This window comes from Molossus molossus, unplaced genomic scaffold (assembly GCF_014108415.1).
Source record: "Molossus molossus isolate mMolMol1 unplaced genomic scaffold, mMolMol1.p scaffold_m16_p_15, whole genome shotgun sequence".
Lineage (NCBI taxonomy): Eukaryota > Metazoa > Chordata > Mammalia > Chiroptera > Molossidae > Molossus > Molossus molossus.
Window position 1 is genome coordinate 5,333,393 of NW_023425350.1, and position 25,019 is coordinate 5,358,411.

General features: G+C 53.0%; 1 protein-coding gene across 1 annotated transcript in view; it reads left to right on the forward strand.

The window, feature by feature from the left end:
* The first annotated feature begins 8,697 nt into the window (after positions 1-8,697).
* The window catches only part of GREB1 (growth regulating estrogen receptor binding 1), a 69,707-nt gene continuing 53,385 nt past the window's right edge, over positions 8,698-25,019 (forward strand). The window contains exons 1-3 of the mRNA XM_036263438.1: positions 8,698-8,854; positions 13,657-13,776; positions 16,820-16,996. Of these exons, the coding sequence (XP_036119331.1) occupies positions 8,698-8,854; positions 13,657-13,776; positions 16,820-16,996 (454 nt within the window). The remainder of the gene's footprint in view (positions 8,855-13,656; positions 13,777-16,819; positions 16,997-25,019) is intronic.

A 25,019-nucleotide genomic window follows, 5' to 3' on the forward strand; every position in this document is an offset into this window, starting at 1 on the left:
GAGAAGAGACGGGACAAAGACACGTGGGGACCCGACTGAGCGAGGCGTTGCTCCTGGGAGGGCTCAGTCAGAAAGGGGGTGGCTGGAGGGCCCCGAACACGTGCTGTACTGAGCTCCTCAGCCGCCCCGTCCTGCCTTCATCCTGCAGGGCTGTGGGGACACCACCAACTTCCTCCTCTTTCTAAAGCCCGGTTCCCGCCCTCTCTCCCTGTCCCTGTCCCTCTCCCTCTCCTGCTCCCTCTCCCTGTCCCTGTCCCTCTCCCGCCCCCTCTCCCTGTCCCTGTCCCTCTCCCGCCCCCTCTCCCTGTCCCTGTCCCTGTCCCTGTCCCTCTCCCTGTCCCTGTCCCTCTCCCGCTCCCTGTCCCTGTCCCTGTCCCTCTCCCTGTCCCTGTCCCTCTCCCGCCCCCTCTCCCTGTCCCTCTCCCTGTCCCTGTCCCTCTCCTGCTCCCTCTCCCTGTCCCTGTCCCTGTCCCTCTCCCTGTCCCTGTTCCTCTCCCGCTCCCTGTCCCTGTCCCTCTCCTGCTCCCTCTCCCTGTCCCTGTCCCTCTCCCGCCCCCTCTCCCTGTCCCTGTCCCTCTCCCTGTCCCTCTCCCTGTCCCTGTCCCTCTCCCGCCCCCTCTCCCTGTCCCTCTCCCTCTCCCTGTCCCTGTCCCTCTCCCTGTCCCTGTCCCTCTCCCTGTCCCTGTCCCTCTCCCTGTCCCTGTCCCTCTCCTGCTCCCTCTCCCTGTCCCTGTCCCTCTCCCTGTCCCTGTCCCTCTCCCTCTCCTGCTCCCTCTCCCGCTCCTTGTCCCTCGCCCTCGCCCTCGCCCTCCGCAGAGCAGTCTGCGGTCCCCTTCGGTTGCATGTGACCCAGGGCCCTCCTTCGGAAACCAGGTGATCTGCCCCAGACCATCCCCGCTGGTCTGTTTCCAGTCTTCTCCTGGTGCTGCGGGGCCGGGTTGGAACTGGTCCCCTGTCACTGTGCTGCCTCTGCTCCCCCACACCCCCCTGTGCTCCGGCATCTGCAGGGACCCATGTCCCCGTCGCACAATGGGTGTCACCCCTGTGTCAGGCCTGGCTGCACTGTCCCCCTTCTGTCCTGACGACCCTTTCTTCTCTTCAGCTGGTGACTCATCCTTCCAGAGTCGACTCTTCCCGGAGGCCCTCTGAGGTTGACCGGAGGTAGAACTTCCCACCCCTGTCTCTGTGCAGCGGCCTTCTGGCCCCTTAGACCAGGCTCACGCCGTGTCCGCACTGGTCGTTGACCTGCATTTGCACCTGCCTGAGGTTTCTGCAGGCCACTTCACCCTTCGCTCCAAGCGGGAATGAAATATTTCTGCCCTGTATCCAAACTAGGTTCTTCGACGTTGTTGAAGGCAAAACCGTGAATCCAGAAGAGGAAAGCCCTGTTTCCCACGGAGGAGGCACAGGCCAGAGTGGTCGATTTGTGGCTTAGGGCAGGTCCAGCTATCTGAACGTGGCCCTGAGACCCCGAGGCCCCAGGTGCGTCTCTCTTCCGGCCTGGGTGGCCCAGCTGGAGGCCGAGCAGCATCTTGGCCGGTCGAGGTAATTAGAGGAGTTGCGGGCCATCCCTGGCCAGGTCTGCTCTCCACCAGAAACTGTCCTGGGCTCCGGGGGCACGAGTGGGCTGGGTTACTACGTCCAGCAGTTCAACCCCCCAAGGAGGTGGGAGAGACAGACCCTCTCTGTGACCTTAGGGTGAACAACTCAGAGCCCAGTTAGGTGCCAGCAAAGACCTGGGGTGAAGGGGCAGCGGTGCATTTTCCCAAGGACAAGCAGAAGGAGGAGCCCGCACCGGCGGGCCCGTGGAGCAGTGCCCACCAGGAAAGAACAAAAGGCACGGGTTGTACCGTGATGCTCACAGGAGGGGCTCCCCTCTGACCTGGCCTGGCCTCGGTGCGTTCAGGGGGTGCCCGGGGAAGGGTGCACTAGTAATAGGCTTCCTGGTGGACTCCGAAAGGAAGCCCGAAGCTTAATTATTTCCACGGGAGGACAGTGACTTAAATTAAGTCAAGATCTCTGGCTAGCATCTAGAAATTAGAATTATGAGCAGCAAATTCCTATGTTAGAAAGGAAACTGGAATTTATTAACATCGGCGATGTGCCCACCGCCTTCCATAGGTCGGTTCCTTAGCTCTCGCTGCCCCTCTGGACGGTGGTTCTTCTTATTCTGGTTTCACAGATGAGGAGAGGGAAGCACAGAGAGGTTAGGTGACTTGGCTAAGACCACACAGCTTGAAAGAAGTATAGGCATGAAGTAAGCCCCCATTAGTCTTCTTCAAAGCACATGCTCTTTTGGCCACCCAGCAGGCAGGTTGTGGAGGAAATGGGGAGGTGGTGACCGGCCCCGAAGTGGCTGAGATCTCAGGGCACCGGGGAAGGTGGTGTTGGAGCTGCTGGTGAGCAGCAGCCGCGGGAGGTGACTGCTTTATTTTTAGGAGCAAAATGATGAGTGTACAGTGGGGTACTCTGAGCTGGTGTTCGCTTCGGAAGTGGTTCCAGCCCATTTGGGGAACCCGGTCGCTGCTGGGACAGATTGGGGCTTTGGGTTTAGACAGAGCTGCCTCATTGCTTGGCTGATGACAGAGACAGGAAAAGAATCATGGGCTCAGATTTTAGCTGGACACGCCACTCTGCAGTCCCTGTAAGAGTCTGCAGGCCTTTTAAGATAAGTGGATTTTCTGCCTCGTGGGCAAACCTTTTGATATTCTAGTCTTAAAAAAGAAAGAAAGGAAAAAAAAAAACAAAAAACGAAAGGGTTGGGGCAGTCACCTCAAGGAGGGGCAGGAGTCGGATATTTTCCTTTGAATGGGCTGGAGTCTGCAGTCTCCTGCTCTACTCTCCAGGGAAGGGCCGGCGGGCTGCCGGAGGCGACACTGTCCAGGCCCAGGCCCCTGCTGCTGCTTGTTTATTTTGCCTGCTCGCTCTCCCGGGGGAGGGTCTTCGGGTGGCATTCTTAGAATGCTCTTGCTTTTCTTTGTCCGCCTGGGAATGCCTTCTTAACCGGGGCTTTGCATTTACTGAGGCTTAGTTTTCCTGGCAAGGTGGTCCCCATTTTTGTGGAAGCACCATTCAGAAAGAACCGAAGACAATCCTTTCCTAACCAAAAGCCTTAGCTTGGCTAGACACACGAACATGACAACTTCACAAGACGCTCCCTGTTCTGAAGTCGGCAGCTTCATTGAAAGCAAAGACTCTCACGTTGAGGTTCGTGCTTGGACATCCTAAAATTGTACCCAAATGTGTGACCTCAGGCAAGTCACGGACTCTGTTTCCTAACGTGTAAACTGAGAACCGTGCTAATGTGTTTTAGGGCTGCGATGAAATGAAATCACAAACGTCATCCAAGAGAAGCGTCTGTGCGAAGTCGCCCTAGTGAATGGCAGCCACTCATTTGATTAGCACTTAAATGTTCTTGGGCTTTATGTCTTAAAGGAAGTCATAAAGATGTGAAGATAGCCAATGCCCTTAAATTCCAGACCCCGTTTCTTCACCTGTGAAACGAAGATAATGCCTCTGTTACCAGGCAGTTGGCACATAGATTCCAAGCTGATACTGGTTTTCTTATTTTTTTATTTTTTATTCAAACTTGGGTCTTCTCTCTCTGTTTCTATGTATGTTTATTGATTTATAAATTGTGTGCAGGAATCACAGTATATCATATATATCTTTACCTTGTAAAACATAAACTGGAAAATAATTAACATGGTTCGATAGAATAGATGTAAACAGGAGCTTTGACATTTTCCTTCTGTGTTCACTTTGGATCCATGCTGTAACGTGGGCTCCAGTAGGCCTGACATGGAGTGTGGTTCCGGGAGTGTAGGCAGAAGCTTCCGTGACAATGGCAGGATTTCACGGGCGCCCAGAGCAACGACGAGGCCCCCGCTGTGCGCCTGCTTAGTCCCAGAGGCCGCTTCCCGGCGCTGTCCTGTCCTCTGGAAGGTTAGAGAAACGCCGCGACCTTCTGCAAACTGGGCGACGCCCGGGCCTCGAGAAGGGGATGGTAAAACAGTTATAACCTTTCAACGGAGGATGTCTGAGCTTCTATAGTCCGTTAGTTTAAACTTCTTAGCACTACTTTTCGTGGAAGAGATTCTTTGGAGATGGGTTTTCAGTTCCAGGCCAGGCACTGGCTGTGTGTCATCAGACAGCTCCACGACCTCTCTGAGCCCTCGTCTCTGCATCTGCAAAGTAGGGGTAGAAGCAGGGATAGACGTGGTACCAGATAGGATTGTTGCCAGGATTAGATTAGACGGTGCTGGGGAGGCGCTGCGCGGGGGGCCTTCCTTTGCTCTTAGCCTGCAGGTCACGTGGCCTTCGGCTGCCACGCTCCTGAGACTCTGTGTGTTCATTTTCATGCCTTCTGCATGTTATTGATTTTTAAATGTAACCTTCAGTTTTTAATAAATGTAAATACGCACAGTCTAAGAAGATTATAGCATAAGCTTTAAAGTGGAAAACAACGGTCTCCTCGCCGACGTCCACTCCGCTTCCTGCTCCCTAGAGGCAGGGTGTTTTAATTCTCTCATTTCTTTTTCTTTTATAGAATTTACCTCTTTGTTTATATAAGTAATAACTAGTGCTGCAATGCCTTATTTATTTCTGGGTGATCTTTTTTTTTCCATCCTCACCTGAGAATATGTTTTCATTGATTTGAGAGAGAGAGAGAAACATTGATGTGAGAGAGAAGCATCAGTTGGTTGCCTCCCAAACGTGCCCTGATCAGGGATCGAACCCGCAAACTTCTGGTGTACAGGACGACGCTCCAACCAGCTGAGCCACTCGGCCCGGCTTTGGGTCATCTGCTTATTCTGCTTTCTTGCACCGCTTTCTTCCTACCCTGAAACACACCGTCACAGGCACACCTGTTCTTCCCCCACCCTGCCAGAATGGTTATGTTGTGGCACAAAGTGGTGGACTCGGCGCTCAGCACAGACTCACCTGTGCTCTGATGAACCCTTCAGTCCTGTACAACCTCGTGGTTTCCCAGCAGCTGCTGCCTGTAGCCTTTCTTGTTTCCTCCAGTCTGTAGGAATCTGTCCACAATCCACCCCCTCGTCTGACAGGACCCGTGAAGCTCTTTACAGCAGAGTCGGGTCACGTCTGTTCCCGTGTCTCCTTCCTGACCTGTCGGGTGTGGGAGGTGCCCTGGGTCCGCAGACCAAGTGCCGGAGGGTGTGGCACAGAGACCCGCCCAGGGAGAGCGTGCAGAGCCGGGCGGGCGTGGGGGATGGAGGCCTTCCACTCCATGAGGCATTGGGAGGGTGTAGGCCTGTGTGTTTGACCTTGAGCTAGGCTCTCCTCTCTCTGGCCCTGTGGTTCCCCATCTGACAAGTGCAGGATTCGAACACACCCAAGGACTCCAGCTGCGCCTCCACCTTGGCCTGCTCTGACCCCTGGTCCCCAACCCTCCTCACCTGGCAGGTGTGTTGTCTGACAGATCCAGAGAGCTGTGTGCATGGAGGAAGTTCCCACGCCCTTCGATTGTGCTCCAGGGGGGCTCCCGGAAAGGGCCAGCCGTCTCATGTGACCCTCAGAACTCCCCTCCACCCTGATCGCCAGTGTTGGCCTGTGTGACTCCAGTCAACATTCAACAGGGGGCGGGCACACTTTCTCTATCACTGCTTGCTTACAGACATCACCACTCCGATGCTTGCTTAGAGTTGTAAAATAAAACGTCCACTGTTTGTGAGCGGGAAGATGTTTCTTTGTCACTGTCCCTCTCTCCCCCGTCCCATCCCCTTCTGCACCCACCCCCAATTCTGTTTTTTTTTCTTTCCACATGAGTTCATTCAGGTTACTTATCATCTCCAAGACTTGACTTTGCATCGTTAGAAGGGGCTTCACGCTGTCCTCTGCGGACTCCCGTGCATGCTAAGCGAGGGGGCGTGCCCAGTGCTTTGCACACAGAGGCTGGCCAATGAGTGTTGTGTGTATTTTCATCCTCTTGATGGCTCCATCCACATCAGGCATTGATCAGCTTTGACGGGTGGAGTCCCCTGGGCTCAGGGTGCCAATCAGCTGTCAGGTGAGCTGAACAGGACCTTGGGGCCGTAGGGGCTGGATGCCCAATAAATCATTGAGCATAATTCTGCAGGGGCTCTGTGTAAAATGGGCCAGACTTAAAGCTCTCTGTGTGCGGTAAGCTCCTCAGACAAAGCTCTATAGAAACAGGAGACATTTCTGATCTTATTCCTTGGCGGCGGCTTTAAACAGTCCACTCTGAATCAAAAATAATGCAGGTGACCCCAGGTGCGGCCGGTAAGCTCTCATCCATGTGTTGGCGTATGCAGCCGATCAAGAAGAAAGGCGATGAGAGGGCCCTGGAGCCTCTTCTGCGGGGGGGTGGGGGGTTACGTGGCTCTGGCAGCTGGCCCCTCTCTTTCCGGGGCACTTTCTTTTCGTTGGGGCTCATTCCTGGAGCAATCCTCCCAACAGCTCAGTTCCCCAGGCTGTACCTGGAGGCTGACCAAGGGGCCGCACTCAGCAATGGCTGACGCAGGCAGGAAGTGTCTGATGGTTTCCACTTACTTTTAGTTGGAAGAAGAAAGACTTTCTTACAATAGAGGCAGGAAGTCAAGGAGCGGGGACTCCAGCCCTTGTTACCTTCAGGAGGGAACCAGAGCTCCAAGGGCACCAACTGTCCCGGCTGGAGATTGCTCTGCCCCAACTGAACGAGGACAGGGAACCTCTTACCTGTGTCTGGAGCCTGAGTGGGGTGCGAGACAGTTCCTGGCTTGTGAAGCCAGCCTCACGGCCTGTGCGACGGGGCGTGTGTCGCTGCGTGAACCAGAAAGCTGTTGTCCTGGGTCACAGCCGAGCCCCTGTGCTCTTTTCGGAGTCAGATGCTACCTTGCAAATCAGCAGTTTTATAGACAAGAAACATGCAAGGATTGTGCATTTCACAGGAGACATTTGAATAACTGAGCTCCTTTCATCCCTTGAAGAGGGGGTATACATCTCTTTTCTCATATTGTTAGTATATTTGTAAAAATCCATCAGGTGTCTTCGCAAAAGAAACCCTTGACCAACTTGGAAAGTGTCTAAGACTATAGTCGTGACTGTAATCCAATACAAATGAGAAAGACATAATACAATGCTGACCCTTCCTCCCCATGTCTCGATTATTTAGAAATTAAATATGTGCTCTGGATAATGATTAGATCAAAGAAGGCATCAAAACGGAGGTCATAAAGTATCTAAAAAGAAACAAAAAGGAGACCACTTCATACTAAAGCGACGTGCTGTAGCAGAAAGTGGCACTCAAGAGGAACATGGATAGCCCTAAATGTCTTCGTTATTAAGGAAGTAAGATGGGAAATAAAGGTGATGATAAAGGAATTTTTTAAAGAAGTTTGGAAAAAGTACAAGACATTAAGCCAGAAGGACACGGAAAGAGGGTGCTATACACAAAGAGCGAGATTTAATGAGATAGAAAAATACATGGAGAACACGAGGAAGAAATACAGATTTAAGGGGCAGTTCTTGGGAAGGACTAAATATCAGAGGTTTAACCCTATGTGTGGTCCGGAAGCAATATCTACGCAAATATCCGCCCCTTCACACAAGTTAAGAAAGCAGAATAAAAATTGTGTTATAGAATGATTACAGCCCTGTGAGCACAGTCGCCCACCTGCCTCCCACCCCCACGTTCTGAAGGGAATTAAGTCTGGAAAGAATACATCACAATAGGAATGAAACACTGACACGTGCTGCTTGAATACGTCGCGCTCACCAGAGAAGCCCGGCACAGACCATGGGCTGTGTGGGTCCATTGATGGGAAATTTCCAGAGGAGGCAAATCTGCAGAGACAGGGAGTATGTCCCTAGTCCCTTAGCTCTGAAGGGTTGGGGGAGGGGGAGTTTGGGAGCGACAGGTAAAGGGCACGTGAGCGATTACTTTTCTCCGGAGTGGCAAAATGTTTTGAAATGGCTCACGGGATGGTTGTACAGCGCTGAGAACACACTGTCACCTTTGAACTGGGCACTTTCCGTGGGTGAATGTTGTGGTGTGTGAGTTATGTCTGAACCAAGCTGATACCAAAAAAAAAAAAAAAATCACAGTGCATATCTCGGGAAATGAAAATATCTGTGATTTTCCTTGCTTTCCACCTTCTTATGTAATTTCCAGATATAATTCTGCGTCACTCATGTAATGAGAACATCATAAACCAAACACCGTTTTAAAGGAAGAAGGTTAATAATTGGCTCTTTAGCAACCAAAGACAATAATGGGAAATCGGTCCCCTGCTTCCCGAGAAGCAAGGGGAGGCTGAGTAATCCTAAGACCTGGGGACGGGTTGTCATGGATCACCAGGTCGTCAGCTGCCGTCACATCCACAAAGTGGCCCATTCTACTGCGAGTCCCGGAAAATAAAGCCTCCTCGGCCTGGGGTTTCTGGGGGGGGCAGGAGCACAGCTCCGGGAAAAGCTGGGGGGTCTGTGAAACCTGGGAGGACGGAGAGCCGACTTCTAGTGAAATATTCTAAGAGGTGTCAGAAGCTGCCATCCGAGTGCTAAGTCAGGGAAGCTGCGACCTTATATAACTTCCTGTAATTGCCCGGTGCCAGCGACCACCGGCTCCTCCTCTCTGCTGAGCTGGGCTTTGCCTCCTGCCTTGGGGCTTCGTGTGCCGGGCTGTCTTTTTAACTGAAATGCCGTTCTGAACAGAAGACGCCGCCGTCCCTCTGGAAGATGGGAAACTCGTACGCTGGACAGCTGAAGACGACGAGGTTCGAGGAGGTCCTGCACAGCTCCATCGAGGCCTCCCTGCGCTCCAACAGCCTGGTGCCCCGGCCCGTGTTCTCCCAGCTGTACCTGGAAGCTGAGCAGCAGCTCTCGGCGCTGGAAGGTAGGCTGCACGCGCGTTTCCGCCCCGGGGGGCGGGCGAGCCTCTGCCCTGTCTGCTCTGGGTGGAGAAGGTTGGGTCTGGCCAGAAAGAATTGTTGGAGGAAGAATTTGGCGCCTGCCTTCTCTTGGCTAAAGTTAAAGTAGGTTTCGGCCGTGAGGTTGCCAGGAATGAAATTATTCACGGGGCGCCTAGATGGGAAGAGGGCGTGTTGGGCTGTTCGGAATTGGTTGCGACTTATTCAAAGGTTGGACGTATTCACTTGGATAAAACATTTTAATATGCTTTTGACCCCCAGCCACATTTTTTCCTCCGTGTCCCGTGATTCATGGCCATATCTTTGCAAAGCAGTCTAAGCTGTGTCCCTCTTGCAAGAACAGGTATAAGAACCCTCGGGAAAGTTTTAAAACCCGGGAACAAACCTCCATGAATTTCACGTGTGCCAGGAATAAATCAGTTATCCTCAGGCCTGGGGACATCTTTAGGACCGACTTAATTATCCCGAGAACAAAAAGGTTGCAGTTTTCGGTCTTTGCTTGGCCTTTTTACAGCCGGGTGTTGTCCTGTCTGTAGGGAGACAGTTCCTGTAATGAAAATTCTTTCTGTCGGTTTCCTGCCTTCACGTGGCGTTACCTGCAGACCTCACTTAGCTACTGCAGTGACCTGGGCGGTGGTTGAAAACACACGTTGATGAACTGCAAACGTTAATGAACTAACTGAACACGAAGGCGTGCAGCCTGCCAGGTCCCATGTTGGGGTGGGCACGGTGTGTGAGTGGGTGGCAGTGGGCATGTGGCATGTGGACTGTGTGTGAATGTGTGTGTGGGGGAGGGCGTGGGCGGGGGGAAAAGGAAGCATGGATCTGCCTGTGTGACGCCTAGGACATCCTTATCCTAGCAGGGGGGCACCGAGTCCCCTGTAACCCGCCCTTCCTGAGTTAACCGTGTAGATAGCAGCAGCGAAGGACCTGTAAGAACTGGATCTGGGTCTGAGAGGAAAAGGTTGTGTCCGAGCGTGGATTAGAGCCAGGAATTCTCTGTCCTTCATGTGGAGGGGACTCGGTTCCTGCACAGCAGACATTCCTGTGACATTGTGGGGAGGCGAGAGGCAGTGGGAGGGTATTTTACGGACTGTGTTTTTGGCTGGCAGGAAGGCTTGGGAAGTCTGTGTAAAATAGTCACCCTTAACTTCTTTCAGCATTGAAAGGCGTCATTGCTAAAGTCACGATAGAGCCCTGGCCAGTTTGGCTCAGCGGTTAGAGTGTTGGCCTGTGGTCCGGAGAGACCCGGGTTCGGTTCCCGCTAAAGTCACGGTAGCAATAATGGCAAATAACTGAGTGCATTTGAATAGCACCTTCAAATGTAGCCAGTGCTTCCCCTCCGCCAGCTAAAGGGATGGAATGCCAGGATTTGAGGAGATGGTAGGTGGGTTTGCTTGGCGTTTTGCAGGGTGCTCACCCGAAGACAGAGAGCTGTTGGAGGTCCCATTCAGCTTGTCTTTATGTCTAAGGTCTCTAACTAGACCTCTTGGCCTCGAACGAGGAGGCTGCCTCCCAATGTTCTGCTTTCTCAGGGTGCTCCCGTCTGCGGTAGGGCGCTGGGCAAGTCGCACCGTCCAGGGATGGTTCCCGGGCCTCCCCTTCCTGTGCCTCCTGCCAGCTGTTGGCCCCTGGTTCTGCCCGCCTGTTGGTATGAAAACCAGAGTGGCTTCTCTGTGCTTGTCCCTTTCGTCCAGCAGACAGAAGAGGGACATCCTCTGAGATTTTTGTTTCCCTAGTAGGGGAGCTGGGTGGGTAGCGGGGCCACTCTTTGGTTTGCTGAATGTGTCCATAAACCGAGCAGTGTGCCCCAGCCCCGGCTTCTGCCTCGTAAACCCGGCGCAGCCGGCTCTGCGGGCCGCGTCTTGTTTCGTCTGCCTGTCTCGTCAGGGCCTCTTATCTGTCCTTCCTCTGATGATAGCACTGGAGCTGGTGTTTATGGCCAGGGTGCTGCTGTCCTAAGCACCCCTTGCTCAGGTAATGTCGTCTGTGTTTGGGCCTGTGTTAGTTGTTTTTTAAAAAGAAAGACCAACCCAACTACAAATATGCCACCCCAGCATTTTTGAGGTAAGTATCTATGAAAGAAAATGCAGCTACATTTATGTAGCCCACCTGCCCCCGCCCCGAAGGTCACACAGTGTCTTCTCGTGGGAGGAGAACAAAGTTGGGTGCGCACACTGGAAACAGCCGCACCCAGGAGTCAAGCGGGGCCTTGGCGCCTCTGGGTTCCCGTCGGAGTTTGTGGTCCTCGGGTCCCCATCCAGGTGGTTGTGTCTAGTGCCACTGGCGGGCTCTCCTCCTCCCGGCAGACCTTGGTAAACAGTCTGGGTTTGTCCCTCCTGGTTAGGAAGTCTCCCGGAGGGTCCCTGGCTGACTCATCCCATCAAAGGCCCTGGAATGCCTCCCGCAGACCTTTGACCTTTAATCCTGCTTTCTGGGAGACTGGATTTTGAGCTCTTTCTTTGACTTTCGGAGGCTTAAAACCCTCCTCTTTCATTCTTCCCAAGAGTCTGAATTCCTGTCCTTTTGGGCTTAGCAGAATAATGTGCAGACATTCCTGGGGGTGCCCTCGGCGCCCCCAAGACATTCTCTCCCCTTCGCACTCTGCTCCTCGGGGGCTTTGCCATCCCCTGGGCCTCTGCAGGACTGGCTCAGTGTAGCCTGCACTTTGCAGAAGGACGTTCTGTGCCACCCACGCCGCAGGTGGCGAGGGACAGTGTGAGTGCCCCTGGGGAGCTGCGCGGTGCTGCGGGCGCCTGGGGTCTGGGTGTGACGCTGTACCTCCTGCCCAAAGCCCCGGCCGCAGCAGCGGTGGGAAGGAAGCACCTCAGAACCCCAGTTATCTCCTGCCCTCCGGTGTTCTCCCGGTGGTCTTCCACACGCTGCCCGCCACCTCTGTGTCCCTAGGCCCAGAAGGACAGAGACACCAAGATTCTGGCTTCACTCCTGCTGTGACCGTCTCAAGGTCATGGGTCCCGACTGGCTGGAAATGTCCAGTTTCTTCGGCCTCTTTAAGATGGTGGCCACCGGGAGGCTCTGCTGCTGGCCACTGCTGATTAAATCTCACCTGGAGTATTCTGAGGCCTCCTTTCCCCAGTAGCCTGTCCCAGCTCAGAGCGACCTCATTTCACAGATGCAGGTTCGGACGCACAGAGAGGTTAAGTAACTTTCCTGTGGTCACACAGACAGTGGCAAACCCAAACCCCATCTCTTTCCACTGCACAGGATTTCATCAGTAACCTAAATCCACTGGACACCCTGGAAGGGTAGAGCCTGTGAGAGCCAGGTCCGATGAGAGCGGGAGAAACGGCCACCCCGAAGCCAGCACGTAAAGGGGACATGGCGACACAAAGAAGCCGTGGTCTCCCAGCCTAGTGTATTGGAGGGTGTTCATAGTGACCCGTTTCATGAAGAAATCTGCATACTATTTATTTATTTATTTTTAAATTTTTTTAATTTATTTTTTATCCTCACCCGAGGACATTTTTCCAATTTTTGTACAGATAGAGTGGGAGGGAGAGAGAGGAAGAGAGAGAGAGAGAGAAACATCGACATGAAAGGGACACATCGAGTGGCTGCCACCTGCACGACCAACCAGGGCCGGGGACAAACTGCAACCGAAGTACATGCCCTTAGCAGGAACCGAACCCGGGTCTCTCCGGACCGCAGGCCGACGCTCTAACCGCTGAGCCAAACCGGCCAGGGCTGCATACTATTTATTAAGACAAGTGGAAAGAGGTTTTTTTTTTTTAACCCAACATGTCTGTTAAAAGAAGTTAAAAGGACTGTATTTCAGCAGTCTCGAACATTCATGGATTTGAGCTCCCTGCTTTCTCTAGCGACGCTCTGTTTGAGGAGGAGTCACTGGGCGTGACCAGAGCAGGTGGGCAGGTGTCACCTGAGCCCTGCTTCTGTTAGAGGAATTTTGCTGGGTGCCTGGGTGCAGAGGTGAGGAGGGGTGGGTCCCACTCTCCAGGAGCTGAGAGTCTGGGGGCAGTGACCAGACCCTGCAGTCCATGGCTAATTCCTGGCTCTCCTGGCCAGTTCCACCCTTGACATTCCTCCCAAAATACTAGTTCACTTAAAAAGACTTTCCTGAGCTCACAACATGCCTGTCCTGCGCTGCAATGGCTCTTTGTGTGTGTATGTGTGACAAATTTGGGTGTGTTGTATTTCTAGTAATGACACCTGCGTTCTTCCCTCGGGGGGATACTAACACGTCGTTGCACCTCTTGTGCTGTGTAGAAAAGTCACATTGTGTCCTGTAGCCCAGACTGAGCTGCAGCTGGTGGCGAGAACATTAGCTTGGACATCAGACACACCTGGGACCACACCTGTGCCCCTTAGCTCTTCGTGCAGCAGCTGTGGGCCAACCATGGGTCTCTCGGAGCCCCAGTATCCTTGTCTGTAGAATGGTCTGTTTTAACACCACAGTGCCTCCCACTCGGACCTTCTTGGCGTGCCTGCCATGTGCAGGTTTCATGCTCCGCCTTTTCAACCCCATCCATGTGGACTGACCCCTGGTGCGTGTGCAGACGTGTGCAACCCTGGTGGATGGGAAGAAATGTGACCCTGAATTTGAAGTCAGGAGGCCAGGCTCGGAGCCCGAGTCTGTGCCCCTGGGAGAGTCCTGAGCTGGCCTAGCTGGCCCTCTAGTAAAGACAGTGGTGATGCCCGACTTACGGTGCGGGTGTAAAGTCTGAGTAATTAGCTGAGACTCGCTGAATACTCACCTCTGCTTTCCTCCCCTCCCCACTTCCCCCTCTAGGTGGTAGCCGAGTGGACAATGAGGAAGAAGAAGAAGAGGGGGAAGGGGGGCTGGAGCCGACCTGTCCCCCAAACCCCTACCAGATGCACCCCCCGCCTGAAGGGTGCTGCACCACGGACGGTGAGCCTGCCAGGCAGTGCCCGCTGCCAGCGTCTGCGGCTCCGGGGGTCCCTGTGCCCATGGCCCCCAGCAGGCAGTGGCTGGGGTGCCCCCTGTACCTGCAGCATTGACTGCACCCCTCCATGGGGGCTCGGTCAAGCTCAGAGCCTCTCAGCCGCGTTTGGACAGCCTCAATTTTATGAGTGGATTCAGACCCCAACGTTCATCTTTCCACATTAGTTATTGTAAAACTAAAACAGATTTCCCCAACTCAGGTGTGGTTGCTCCGCACCGTGTGGACCTCAGAACCCATTAGGAGGAATAATCTTCCACGTCTATTGGCATTTGACTGTGAGGAAACAGACACACGTTATCCTGGAAGCCCTGTAAAATCAGCCCTGCTCCTCCCATGTGACATTGAGGACCAGGGTCCGAGATGCCACGGGGGGTGGGGGAGGGACAGTTTGGTCCTGTGACAAGGGCTGGTGCTTGGCACTGAGGGACACTTGGATGGCCTCCCGGTTCTGCTGCCTCCTGGCCAGACCCCCTCTGAGTTCCTCCGTCCTATCGCCACCCGTCAAGAGGTGCCACTAGCTAGTGATTTAGTCAGTTAATTGATTGACATACTTGCACCCCTGCTCTGGAGATACGGAAATAAAAGACACAAGAGCTCCCGTGTTGATGGAGTGTCATAGGCAAGCAGACACTTCACACACGATGTAGAAAGTGATGGCGGGGTGGGGGTGGGGTGCTGGGTCCGCACGGTGCAGGGGTGGTGGGAACACAGGACAGTCCCTCAGCCGTAGGGGAAGGCTCCCTGGAGGAGGAGGTTCTTTCATCTGGGTTCTGGGGAGGTAGCATTTGTTAGCCCGGAGACTGTAAGGGCATTGGGGGAAGCCGGGACCTTCCAGACACAGGAGAGTGCAGAGGCTTAACGAGTGGGGTGCCGCCCATCTGGGCGACAGCCAGCAGTTTGCTCGGCCAGGGGCCTGCAGTGGAAGGCAGGGCTCGGAGGGGTGGTCAGGTGGGCTGTGGGGCCCCTGCCCCCTGCGTGTGTGCCCAGCCCTGACCTTGTGAAGGACGGCGGGCAGGGGAGGGGCTCGGCCTCACGGGCTCTTCTAGGGACAGGGACCCCAGTACCTTGGCTCTTTAAGAAGCAGGACATCCAGTGTCCACAGGGCAAGAGGCCACCTAATTAGTAAGAAAATGGTAGAGTCTCCAGTGGTCATTAGAGTGATTTTTCTTTTTTTCCTCACCCAAGGATATTTTTACATTTATCTTCAGACAGAGTGTGAGGGAGAGAGAGAGAAACAGTGATGTGAGAGAGACACATCGATTGGTTGCCACCTGCGCGACCCCAACTGGGGCTGGGGACGAACCGCAACCGAGGTGCGTGCCCTTGGCCAGAATCGCCCCCGGGACTCCTTGGTCTACAGGCCGACGCTCTAACCGCTGAGCCACACCGGCCAGGGCCTAAGAAGGACTCCTCAAAGGGGTTCCAGGCAGATGCAGCGAACTCGCTGCCTGCCCACAGCCTGTCCCCTCGGGAGGCCATACTGCAGACCGGGAGGGCCCAGGTCCTGGACTCGGACACCTGCTGGGTGCTTGACCTCAATCTCACAGCTGCTGAGCTTCTCCAAGAGGATGCAGGGGAACCACCCAAGCCTGAGAGTCGGGCTGGGCCCCATCCTGGCCCACCTCTCAGCAGCTCTGGGCCAAGGGTGTCACCTCTCTGAGCCTCGATTTCCGCATCTTCAAACGGGGGTCAGAAAGACTTCCCCACAGGTGACCGGAGCTGTGCAGAGCTCACCTGGCTGGTGCTGCACAGTGGATGGGCACAGGTTTCCGCCTCCCGCCTCCCCGGGGCGTCGGGAGGTGCTGGGGAGCCTGCGCTGTGAACCGGGGAGCAGGTGCGGCGGGAGCAGGTGCGGGGAGCAGGTGCCGGGAGCAGGTGCGGGAAGCAGGTGCCGGGAGCAGGTGCGCGGGCGTCTTTCTGAAGCACCGCAGTTTCGCAGGGCAGGTCGGGGTTCACTTTAACTCTTCTCATCGTCCTGCTCAGAAACTACGGGTAGAAGAAACATCAGGGATCGGGCTGACCAGGCCTCATAGAGAAAAACCCTGGAAAGTGTCCATCCAAAAAAAACTCAGCTGTTTCCTCCTGCTTCCTTTTTCCCCCAGATAATTTGGGACACTTATTTCTTTAAACAGGAAATGTGCAGGGGTGGGCATAAGTCAGTTTACAGTTGTGAGTATGCGGAACAGTTTACTCTTGTGTTATTTATTTATTATTGGATTATTTATTTGTATTGCCACTGTAAACCTACTTTTGCCCACCCTTGTGTTTAAAAGCTTTTAGATACGAAAGGTTCAAAGGGCACAGGGTGAACGTCTCTACGCTTGCCTCTCCTCTGTCCCTGGGCATGCAGACCCCTCCCCAAGGTGCCCGGTGTCGCCAGGTCTCACCCTATAGTCCTGCCACTCATCTGTCCTCATACATGTAAAATGCAGAGCGTAAAAAAGATCATATCGTGCAATTCCTTGCAGATTTATCTTGTATACATTTTAATTTACCATCATTTGTCTATAATTTCTCCCAATGAGCTTCATTTATACAGTAATTGTGACACCCATAGTCATAAAAACACGAGGTTAAGTGTCATTAATAACCATAGATGTAATTTTATCTCTCAGAATTAATTTAATGTAATTATTTTTTAAATCCTCACCCAAGGATGTTTTTTCATTTATTTTTCAGATAGTGGGAGGGAGAGAGGAAGAGAGACAGAGAGAGAAAGAGAGAGAGAAACATGGATGTGAGAGAGACACGTCGATTGGTTGCCTCCCCCATGACCTCAACCGAGGTTCATGCCCTTGACTGGAATTGAGCCCACGCTCTAACCGCTGAGCCAAACCAGCCAGGGTGCTCAGAATTAATTTTAAGTCAACTACATGCGAGGTAGGGGTTGGCCCTGACAAGACCCAGAATATCTTCATCCCTTTGTCCGTGTGGATGCTGGTTCTGGGGGCCCCTCAGCAGGATGTGAGCCCCATCCATTCCTCCCAGGGTTCTGCCAGGCGGGGAAGGACCTGCGACTCGTCTCCATCTCCAACGAGCCCGTTGACGTCCCTGCGGGCTTCCTCCTCGTGGGGGCCAAGTCCCCCAGCCTGCCGGACCACCTCCTGGTGTGCGCTGTTGACAAAAGGTTCTTGCCGGATGATAACGGTCACAACGCCCTGCTTGGTAAGGTCCCCCTTGGCCCTTTTCCACGTCTGCATGGGGGGTGGGGACAAGCGAGGCCTTTGGGGTGGCAGATGGGCCACCTTCGGGGCCTCTTCATCAGCATGTCACCCCCCGCTGATGTCTTTCTGTAGACTGTTTCTTTGCGGAATAGAATGGAGATGAGATCCATTTTACTTTATTTAAAAACAAATTTTTGTTTCTTTATTGATTTTTAGAGAGGGGAATGGAGAGGGAGATAGAAACATTGATGAGAGAGAACATCAATTGGCCGCCCCCTCTATGCCCCCCACTGGGGATCGGGCCCACAACCTGGGCCTGTGTCCTGACCAGGAATCGAACCAGCGACCTCTTGGTGCAGGGTCGACACTCAACCACTGGGCTGAAGGGGGCCAAGTCACACAGGGACAGTGCATGGCATAGAGAGGTGGGCAAGGGCATGCAGGTGGGTCTCCAGGCAAAATCCTTCTGTGAAAGTATTTGATCATTTTTATGCTGTTATGCTTACAAGGTAGGGTCATAAATTCCGAAAATGCTTAGCGACGAGCAAACCAAAAGTAAAGGGGAAGTAAAACAGAACAGGGAAGTAAAACAGGGCAGAAGTAAGGCTCAGACCCTCCCTCTGTCTCTGCCTCTCTCTCTGTCCTGTCTCTCTCCTAATTACTTAAAAAATTTTTTTTCTTATTGATTTTAGAGAGAGAAGAAGTGAGAGGGAGAGAGAGTAGAAACATCGATGAGAGAGAACATCGATGGGCCGCCTCCTGCACGCCCCCCACTGGGGATCAAGCCCACAACCTGGGCACGTGCCCTGACCGGGAATCGAACCGGCGACCTCTTGGTGCAGGGTCGACACAACCACTGAGCCACACTGGCCGGGCATGACATTTATTTTAAAATGTGACTACCTTCCTGTAGAAAGCCCCATCATGTAGTATTCACTTTTTTGTACCTGTGTTCATCAAACCTTCCCTCAGGGCTTACCTGGGTCAGGACTGGGGTCTGCAGCCTGTCCTGAGCCCTCCCGGAAGCGAGCAGACATGAGGCAGCAGGACAGTGAGTCTGAGTGTGTGTCCCTGCTCCAGAATGTGCATGTCCCGATAACTACTGGGCACCTTCATCCGTTCTCTCCTATGGCTTACCTCTCACCCCTCAAGACGCGTCCTTGTCCTGCTTTTATCGGTAGGCTTGGACCTGTTAATGAACTTGCCCAAGGTTACAGGAGTAAAGGAACACGGTCAGGATTCAAACTCAGCTCTTCCCGGCTCCAGATTGCACCCTTTCATTAACTACTATACCTCACGGTCCTGTGTCCTGGTCAAGGTCAGCATGGGGAGAGCCGTGGCTTTGATCTTTCAAACCACCACTGGCTCCCGGAGACCCCAGGGTCCATGCAGAGTCGGGGCCGGGCTCACTAAGCCTGGCTCTATTTGTTCAGATATTTATTTGTTTTTAAAAATGTTTTATTGACTTTTTTTAGAGAGAGAGGAAGGGAGAGGGAGATAGAAACATCGATGGGAAAGAACATCGATTGGCCGCCTCCTGCATGCCCCACACTGTCGGGATTGGGCCCACAACCTGGGCATGTGCCCTGACCCGGAATGGAACTGGCGACCTCTTGATGCAGAGGTCGACGCTCAACCACTGAGCCACACCGGCCGGGCTGTTCAGATATTTATTGAGTTCTTACTGTGTGTAAGGCCCGGGGCTCAGCACACTCCCCCATCAGTGGAACAAAACTCAGGGGAGATGCAAGGTTTGGACCGAGAGCCCAGAGAGCTGGGTTCCAGGCCTGCATATGACCACAGGTTGCCTGTGGCAGCCAGGCCTCAGTGTCCTCATCCATAAAGTGGGGAGGTGACGCCCACGCACGCTCCTGGCCCGTCCACAGTCAGACCCCTTCACCTGGCCCGGCATTTCCTTGGGAGCAGATGGGCTGGTAATGATCTGTCTGTCAGATGTAGCCCCAGGAACAGCAGGACACGCCAGTTTGATTGTGAGAGTTTATGGGAAAACTTCTAGGTTAACTCCCCTCCCAGTTTCTTCTGTACCTTCCCTGTGTACAAACGTTGAAACGTCCAGGTTTGTGCTGGGTGGGTAAACGCACTTCCGTGGATATCTGTGGAGCAGCTGTATGTCTGAGGCACTGCTCAGGATGGAAGGGTGGGCAGGGGCCAGGAGGCTTGACCCGGAGAAGGAAAAGCGTTAGCTCCTGCCCTGAGGGTGGGGCTGGGGCACACGGCCACGTGTGAACTCTGAAACAAGGCAGATGGATGCTGACTGGAGGGGCAGACACCTTCTGGAACAGTAAATACCAGGGAGAGAGACAGTTTCAGCCAACTCTCTTTTTGGGTAGCTTCATGGGCTTATTCTAACTAGTTCTTGAAAGCAGGAGATGTCCCCGGAAATTCGCTCTGCCCAAGAAGCTCCCGAGTCATTGATCGCATCTCCCATTTAATCTGCGTACACGGGCTGACCTGCGTTGGGAAGCCGGCCCGTGGCTCCCCCGCGTTTGGTCTGGCTGTGGCGGGGGTCGCCCGGATTCCAGCACTTTGTGACTTCGAAGAAATGGCGCGGGCAGGAAAGCGAGGAGGTCCGGTGTCTTCAGGTGCGGAGACCAGACTCTTTCGGCCCGTGCAGCCCCGGCTGGGCAGCTGCAGCCCCTCAGGCAGCCGGCGCAGGAAGTGGTGCACTTGTCAAGTGCTCTCCAAAAAGCCACTGGAGGCGGGTGGGCGCAAGGGCCTGTTGGTAATAGCCGAGCCTCCTTCTTTGAAAATAACTTGATGCTCTCCGCGTGCACGCTGAACAGTTTAGGTTTCCTGCAATTAACCCTGATGTCTGCACAGGACGAGGTGGCCCTGCCGCCCCTGGGACCGGGGCTTTTTAGTGGCCTATAAAACGGAGCTGTGGATACTCTCGGGGAAGCGGTGGCTAGCCGCCCCTCCCCCATGACTGAGAAGGACAAGAGCCTTGTTCTGGTGACTGGCTCAATGGAGGGGTTTTGTCTGAGAACGCTGAGAGATTAAAATCCAGGTGTGTGTTTCAGGGTTTTCTCTTTTTGACATAATTCGTCTAAATTGGCTGATGGCTGAGACGTAGAAGAAAATGTGTAACTAGGATGTTCATTTTTGAGATGGGAGTAAGTGAGTTTTTTGGTTCATTCAGCAGGCAAATAATTAAGCATCTTTGGAATGTGCAACCCCAAACTGAAGGGGGACCTTAAGTTCAGCCTGGGACCCCAAAGCCAAGCCGGACCTGGTCTTTCTCTGTGAGCTCGGCGTCTGGTAGGAGAACACAGGCGCACAGCCTCTGAGACCCGCCAGACGACCCCCGAAACAAAGCTGTCGCCCAGGCTGGGAAGTGTTTGGGGATCGCGGAGGGGACACAGCTCCCAATGATGGGAAAGCCTTCTCGGGGGAGGTGGTGTATGCGTTAGGCCCTCAAAAATGAGTGAAACCTTGCTATTTGAAGAACAACATTAACCGCGGCTACTTTATTGAGAACTAACATGTGCCAGGAAGTATTCTCAGTTCACAGAACCTGGTGGGGTGGGCACAGTCTTATCTGGCCTTTATAGATGAAGAAACTGAGACACAGAGAGGTTTACCGCCTCGCTCAGGGTCACCCAGCTAGTAAATAGCAGGCCCTGGATTTGAATCCCAATGACGGGCCCTGGCACACATGTCTAGAGGACAAAGGGCATGTCAGGTAGAGGGACGTCTTGGGTGAAGGAGCTGGGCATGCTGCAGGGGTGGCCAGAGCCTCCTGTGGCCGCGGCAGAGGCTGCAGAATGGGGGTCAGTCGGGTCCTGCTTGGAAAAGGCTGCAGTATCCAGTTTGTTTGCAAACTGTAGGGTTAGGCAGGAGACGTAATAGTCTGACGTGTCTGTCTTTTGTCTTAAGCAGCTACTAACATGTGGCCGGCCCAGTTTCACTTACGACTGTTCCCTCCTCTCGACCTTCCAAATGACTTTGAGGCAAATGCCAGACATCATGTCACTTCATCTGGAAGCGATTCAATACGTGTCTCTAAAAGACAAGGGCTTTTTGTTGGAAACCCAATAACACCAACACACCCCAAACATTTGACATTGATTCCTCAATAGTCTCAAATCTCCAGTGTGTTCAAATTTTGTTTTATGATGTTTTTACGGTTGGTCTTTTAAATTAAGATCCAAATGAGAGTCTTCCAAGGCAAGTGGCTGTTATGTCTGTCTTATTTATTTCCTCTCTTCATGTATATGTCCTTCCTTCCTAGTTTTCCCTGTACAGTTTATATATTTTTTTTAATTATTTTTTTTATCCTCATCCGAGGACATTTTTTGCATTTATCTTCAGACAGAGTGGAAGGGAGAGAGGGAGGAAGAGAGAGAGACAGAGAGAGAAACATCAATGTGAGAGAGACACATCAAGTGGCTGCCACCTACCAACCCCAACCAGGGCCGGGGATGAACTGCAACCAAGGTACATGCCCTTAGCGGGAACTGAACCCAGGACTCTCCAGTTCGTGGGCTGACGCTCTATCCGCTGAGCCAAACTGGCCAGGGCCATACAGTTTATATTTAAAAAAAACATTGAAAGTATTCAAATAGTTACTATGGTTTAATTTACGATTTAAGAAGATTTCTTGGTCACATGAATAATTGATTTTTTAAAAAAAAATCCTCACCCGAGGATATTTTTCCATTTATCATCAGATACAGGGGGAGAGGGAGAGAGAGGAAGAGAGGAGAGAGAGAGAGGAACATTGACATGAGAGAGACACATAGACTGGTTGCCTCCCGCACGACCCCGACCAGGGTTGGGGACCGGATCACAACCGAGGTACATGCCCTTGACTGGAATCGAATCAGCGACTCTTTGGTCCATGAGCTGACGCTCCAACCGCTGAGCCAAACCGGCCAGGGTGAATAACTGATTTTTATTAAAAGAGAAACGGAGGCAGGGGAACTCGTTATGAGCCTGTGGCAGGATTCCAGGTAATTACGGTATCCTGATAGCTGGAACCTCCGAGCATGTGCCATCAGCACCCCTGGGGTTGGTCCCGGGTGAGCCTCCTGCGCCTGCCATTAGCTGTGTGCTCAGCAGCCACCGGCTGCGCCCGAAGGAAGCGCTGTGGGTGCTTTAAAGAAGAAATATGCAACGTTGGCTCTGGAAGGACGCATGGGGTTCATTTAGTCCTCATCGTCCCTCTTATGGTTGGGAAACTGGACCCCGGAGGGAGTGAGCCACCTCCCCAAATCTCTCAGCACTGTGAGGGCGTAGGTAGGGTCAGACCTCAGTCTCCTGACCCACCCTGAGCTCTGCTCTCCAGTACAGCTGTGTCTGTCCCAGAGAGGGGAAGACATGCCCTTTGCTGAGCACCTACTATGTGCTGAACATAGAGTAGTCAGTTTGCTCTGCTCATGCTCCTCCAGGGTGGGTTTTTATGAGGACATGCCATAGCAGAATGGTGCAGTCCCAATTCCCATACTTCCTACCCCGCGCCCCATGGGCGAGTTCCCTTCTCTCTGTGCCTGATTCCCACATCCGTAAACTGGGGAACCTACGAATTGTTTTATAGGGCTTCTGGAGATTTGAGCGAGAACATTTATAGTGTAAAGTGCTTGGCTCAGTGCCTGGCATCTGATCAGTGCGAAATTAATGTCGGCTGTTCTCACAAAGCTCAGAGATGTTAATGAACCTGCCTGAAGGCACATGAGTGGGGAGTCAGGATTTGAACCCAGGCCCCTCTGATTGGAAAGTGTGGGCCTGCTCCACGGCAGTGAAGAGGGACGGGGACAGGATCTTTCTTTCCAACAGAAGGGAGAGCCTGGCTTGGTGGCCGGCACACACAGGCACCTGTTCAGAATATGCTTGTCAAAGAAATGCCACCCGCAGCCGCCAAACACAGCAGAACTGGGCCCGAGGGAAAATCCGGCAGTGCCGCTGTGTGTGGTCAGGAGCAATTCACTGTTACGGGGTATTTCCCGGGGGGCAGCACATTGACGGTCTGGATATGTGTGCCTGGCAGGAATTTGGGGACTCGGGCTATATGGCATGCTTTCTAGGCCTGACTTCTAAACAGATTATTACAGACTTCCACGTCCCGAGGGAGATTTCCAAAGAGAATGGCTTATTATATTCTTCCTCGTGGAAACTTTTACTGCCTTTCAGACAATTTCTTGTAAGATTAGAATTATCGCCTATGTTTGGCTGGGGTGGTTTAAACCATTTCCCGTCTCCTGGGCCCGGCTGGTAAGCCGTGCTGTGGTTCTCTGGTGGGCCTTCCGTGGCCCAGGGTCAGCTCTCAGAAGAGCAGCGGGTTCTCCTGGCCAGAAAGTTTTTGCCAATACAGGAGAGCAGTTTGCTTGCTGGCTCCCTAAGTACTCACTATACCAGGACGATTGAGGTCTCCACTTTCATTTTGGAACCACAAAGAGGCGCCTTTACGGTCTGTGGTTCCCGTCGCTGCTTCTGAAACGACCCCACAGCCCACATCTCTCATGGGACAAAGGCCTCCAGTCTGTTTATGGACGGCTGGTCGTGCTGGCCTGGGGAATCGCTCTCAGCGCCCTCAGTCTTGTGGTTCTGTTTCCTGTTCATCCATCTTTTCAACACTCGGGGTAGAATCCTTTCCAGGAGCTCGGAAGGTTTCTCCGGACCTTATTCTTAGGTGGCAGTTGAGCTGTTTATCTCAAGGTTCCCGTTTCGGAGACAAAGGGATCAATAACGACGTTAGATTGTTACCTCAAAGTGTAAGCAGGAATCTTCCGGTGTTTGCTCTTACAGTTACCTTGTTTCCTGTCTTCTTCCTTCCCTCCTGATGGTTACTGCTGATCTGCCGGTGCTGAGCACTAGTCTGCACATACAGCTATGTCCACAAACACAACTCACAGCTCCACGCGGTCACGCCGTGAACCCGGTGCTTTGGAAGCGGGGGATAGTAGTGGGGAAAAAGACGGGAATCTCAGTAACTACATTACTAAAGTAGGAAGAAGGTACAGGGCCCTCTGAGCAATATAAATAGACAGTGGGGTCTGGAGAACCCCTTTGGGACGGGGCAGTCCTTGGAGGAGTGGGCATTTGGACTGAGTGTTGAGTGATGGGCAGAGTGCGTGCAGGTGGGACTTGAATGAGGAAGAGTATGTGCTGCAGGGGGAGGTGGTGGAAGTGGGCGGGGGGTCCATTGGAACTAGGCTCAGCAGAGTGAGGTCCAGGAAATACAGCTGGAGACGAGGGTCGTGGGGCAGACGTGGATGCCATGTCTGGACTTCACCCTCAGCTAGACTCCAGTGCCACACTTTCTGTCTTACTTTAGACTGTGACTCAGCCTCTCTGGTCCTCAGGTTTTCCAAAAAAAGGTTTGCTGTCCTGATTGACCGGTTATTGTTAAGCTCAGTGACCTGTCTGGATGACAGTGGATGGGCAAGAATGTCACTGCTTCTCTCTGGATGTCAGTTCCCTTCCGGTGCCTTTGAAAAGCAAGTAAACATAGGGCACAGGGGTGGACGTCTCTTTGGAGCCTTACCTATCTGCTCTGGTGTAGAGGGAATAGGGTTCTGGAAGGTTAAACCCACCTGTACCTGTCCTGTGGCTAGACCGAGATGTTGGTCCTTATTGCTAAGGCCTTTTAAGGAATATTAAATTTGCTTAAAACAGATCAGAGAACCCACTGGTTTCTGTAATGTAGATGTCTTCTCTCTCTGTGGAGATGTGTCATCTCTGTGGAGATGTGTCTTCTCTCTGTGGAGATGTCTTCTCTCTGTGGAGATATGTCATCTCTGTGGAGATGTGTCATCTCTGTGGAGATGTGTCTTCTCTCTATGGAGATGTGTCCTCTCTGTGGAGATGTGTCCTCTCTGTGGAGATGTGTCATCTTTGTGGAGATGTGTCTTCTCTGTGGAGATGTGTCTTCTCTGTGGAGATGTGTCTTCTCTCTGTGGAGATGTGTCTTCTCTATGGAGATGTGTCTTCTCTGTGGAGATGTGTCTTCTCTCTGTGGAGATGTGTCTTCTCTCTGTGGAGATGTGTCTTCTCTCTGTGGAGAT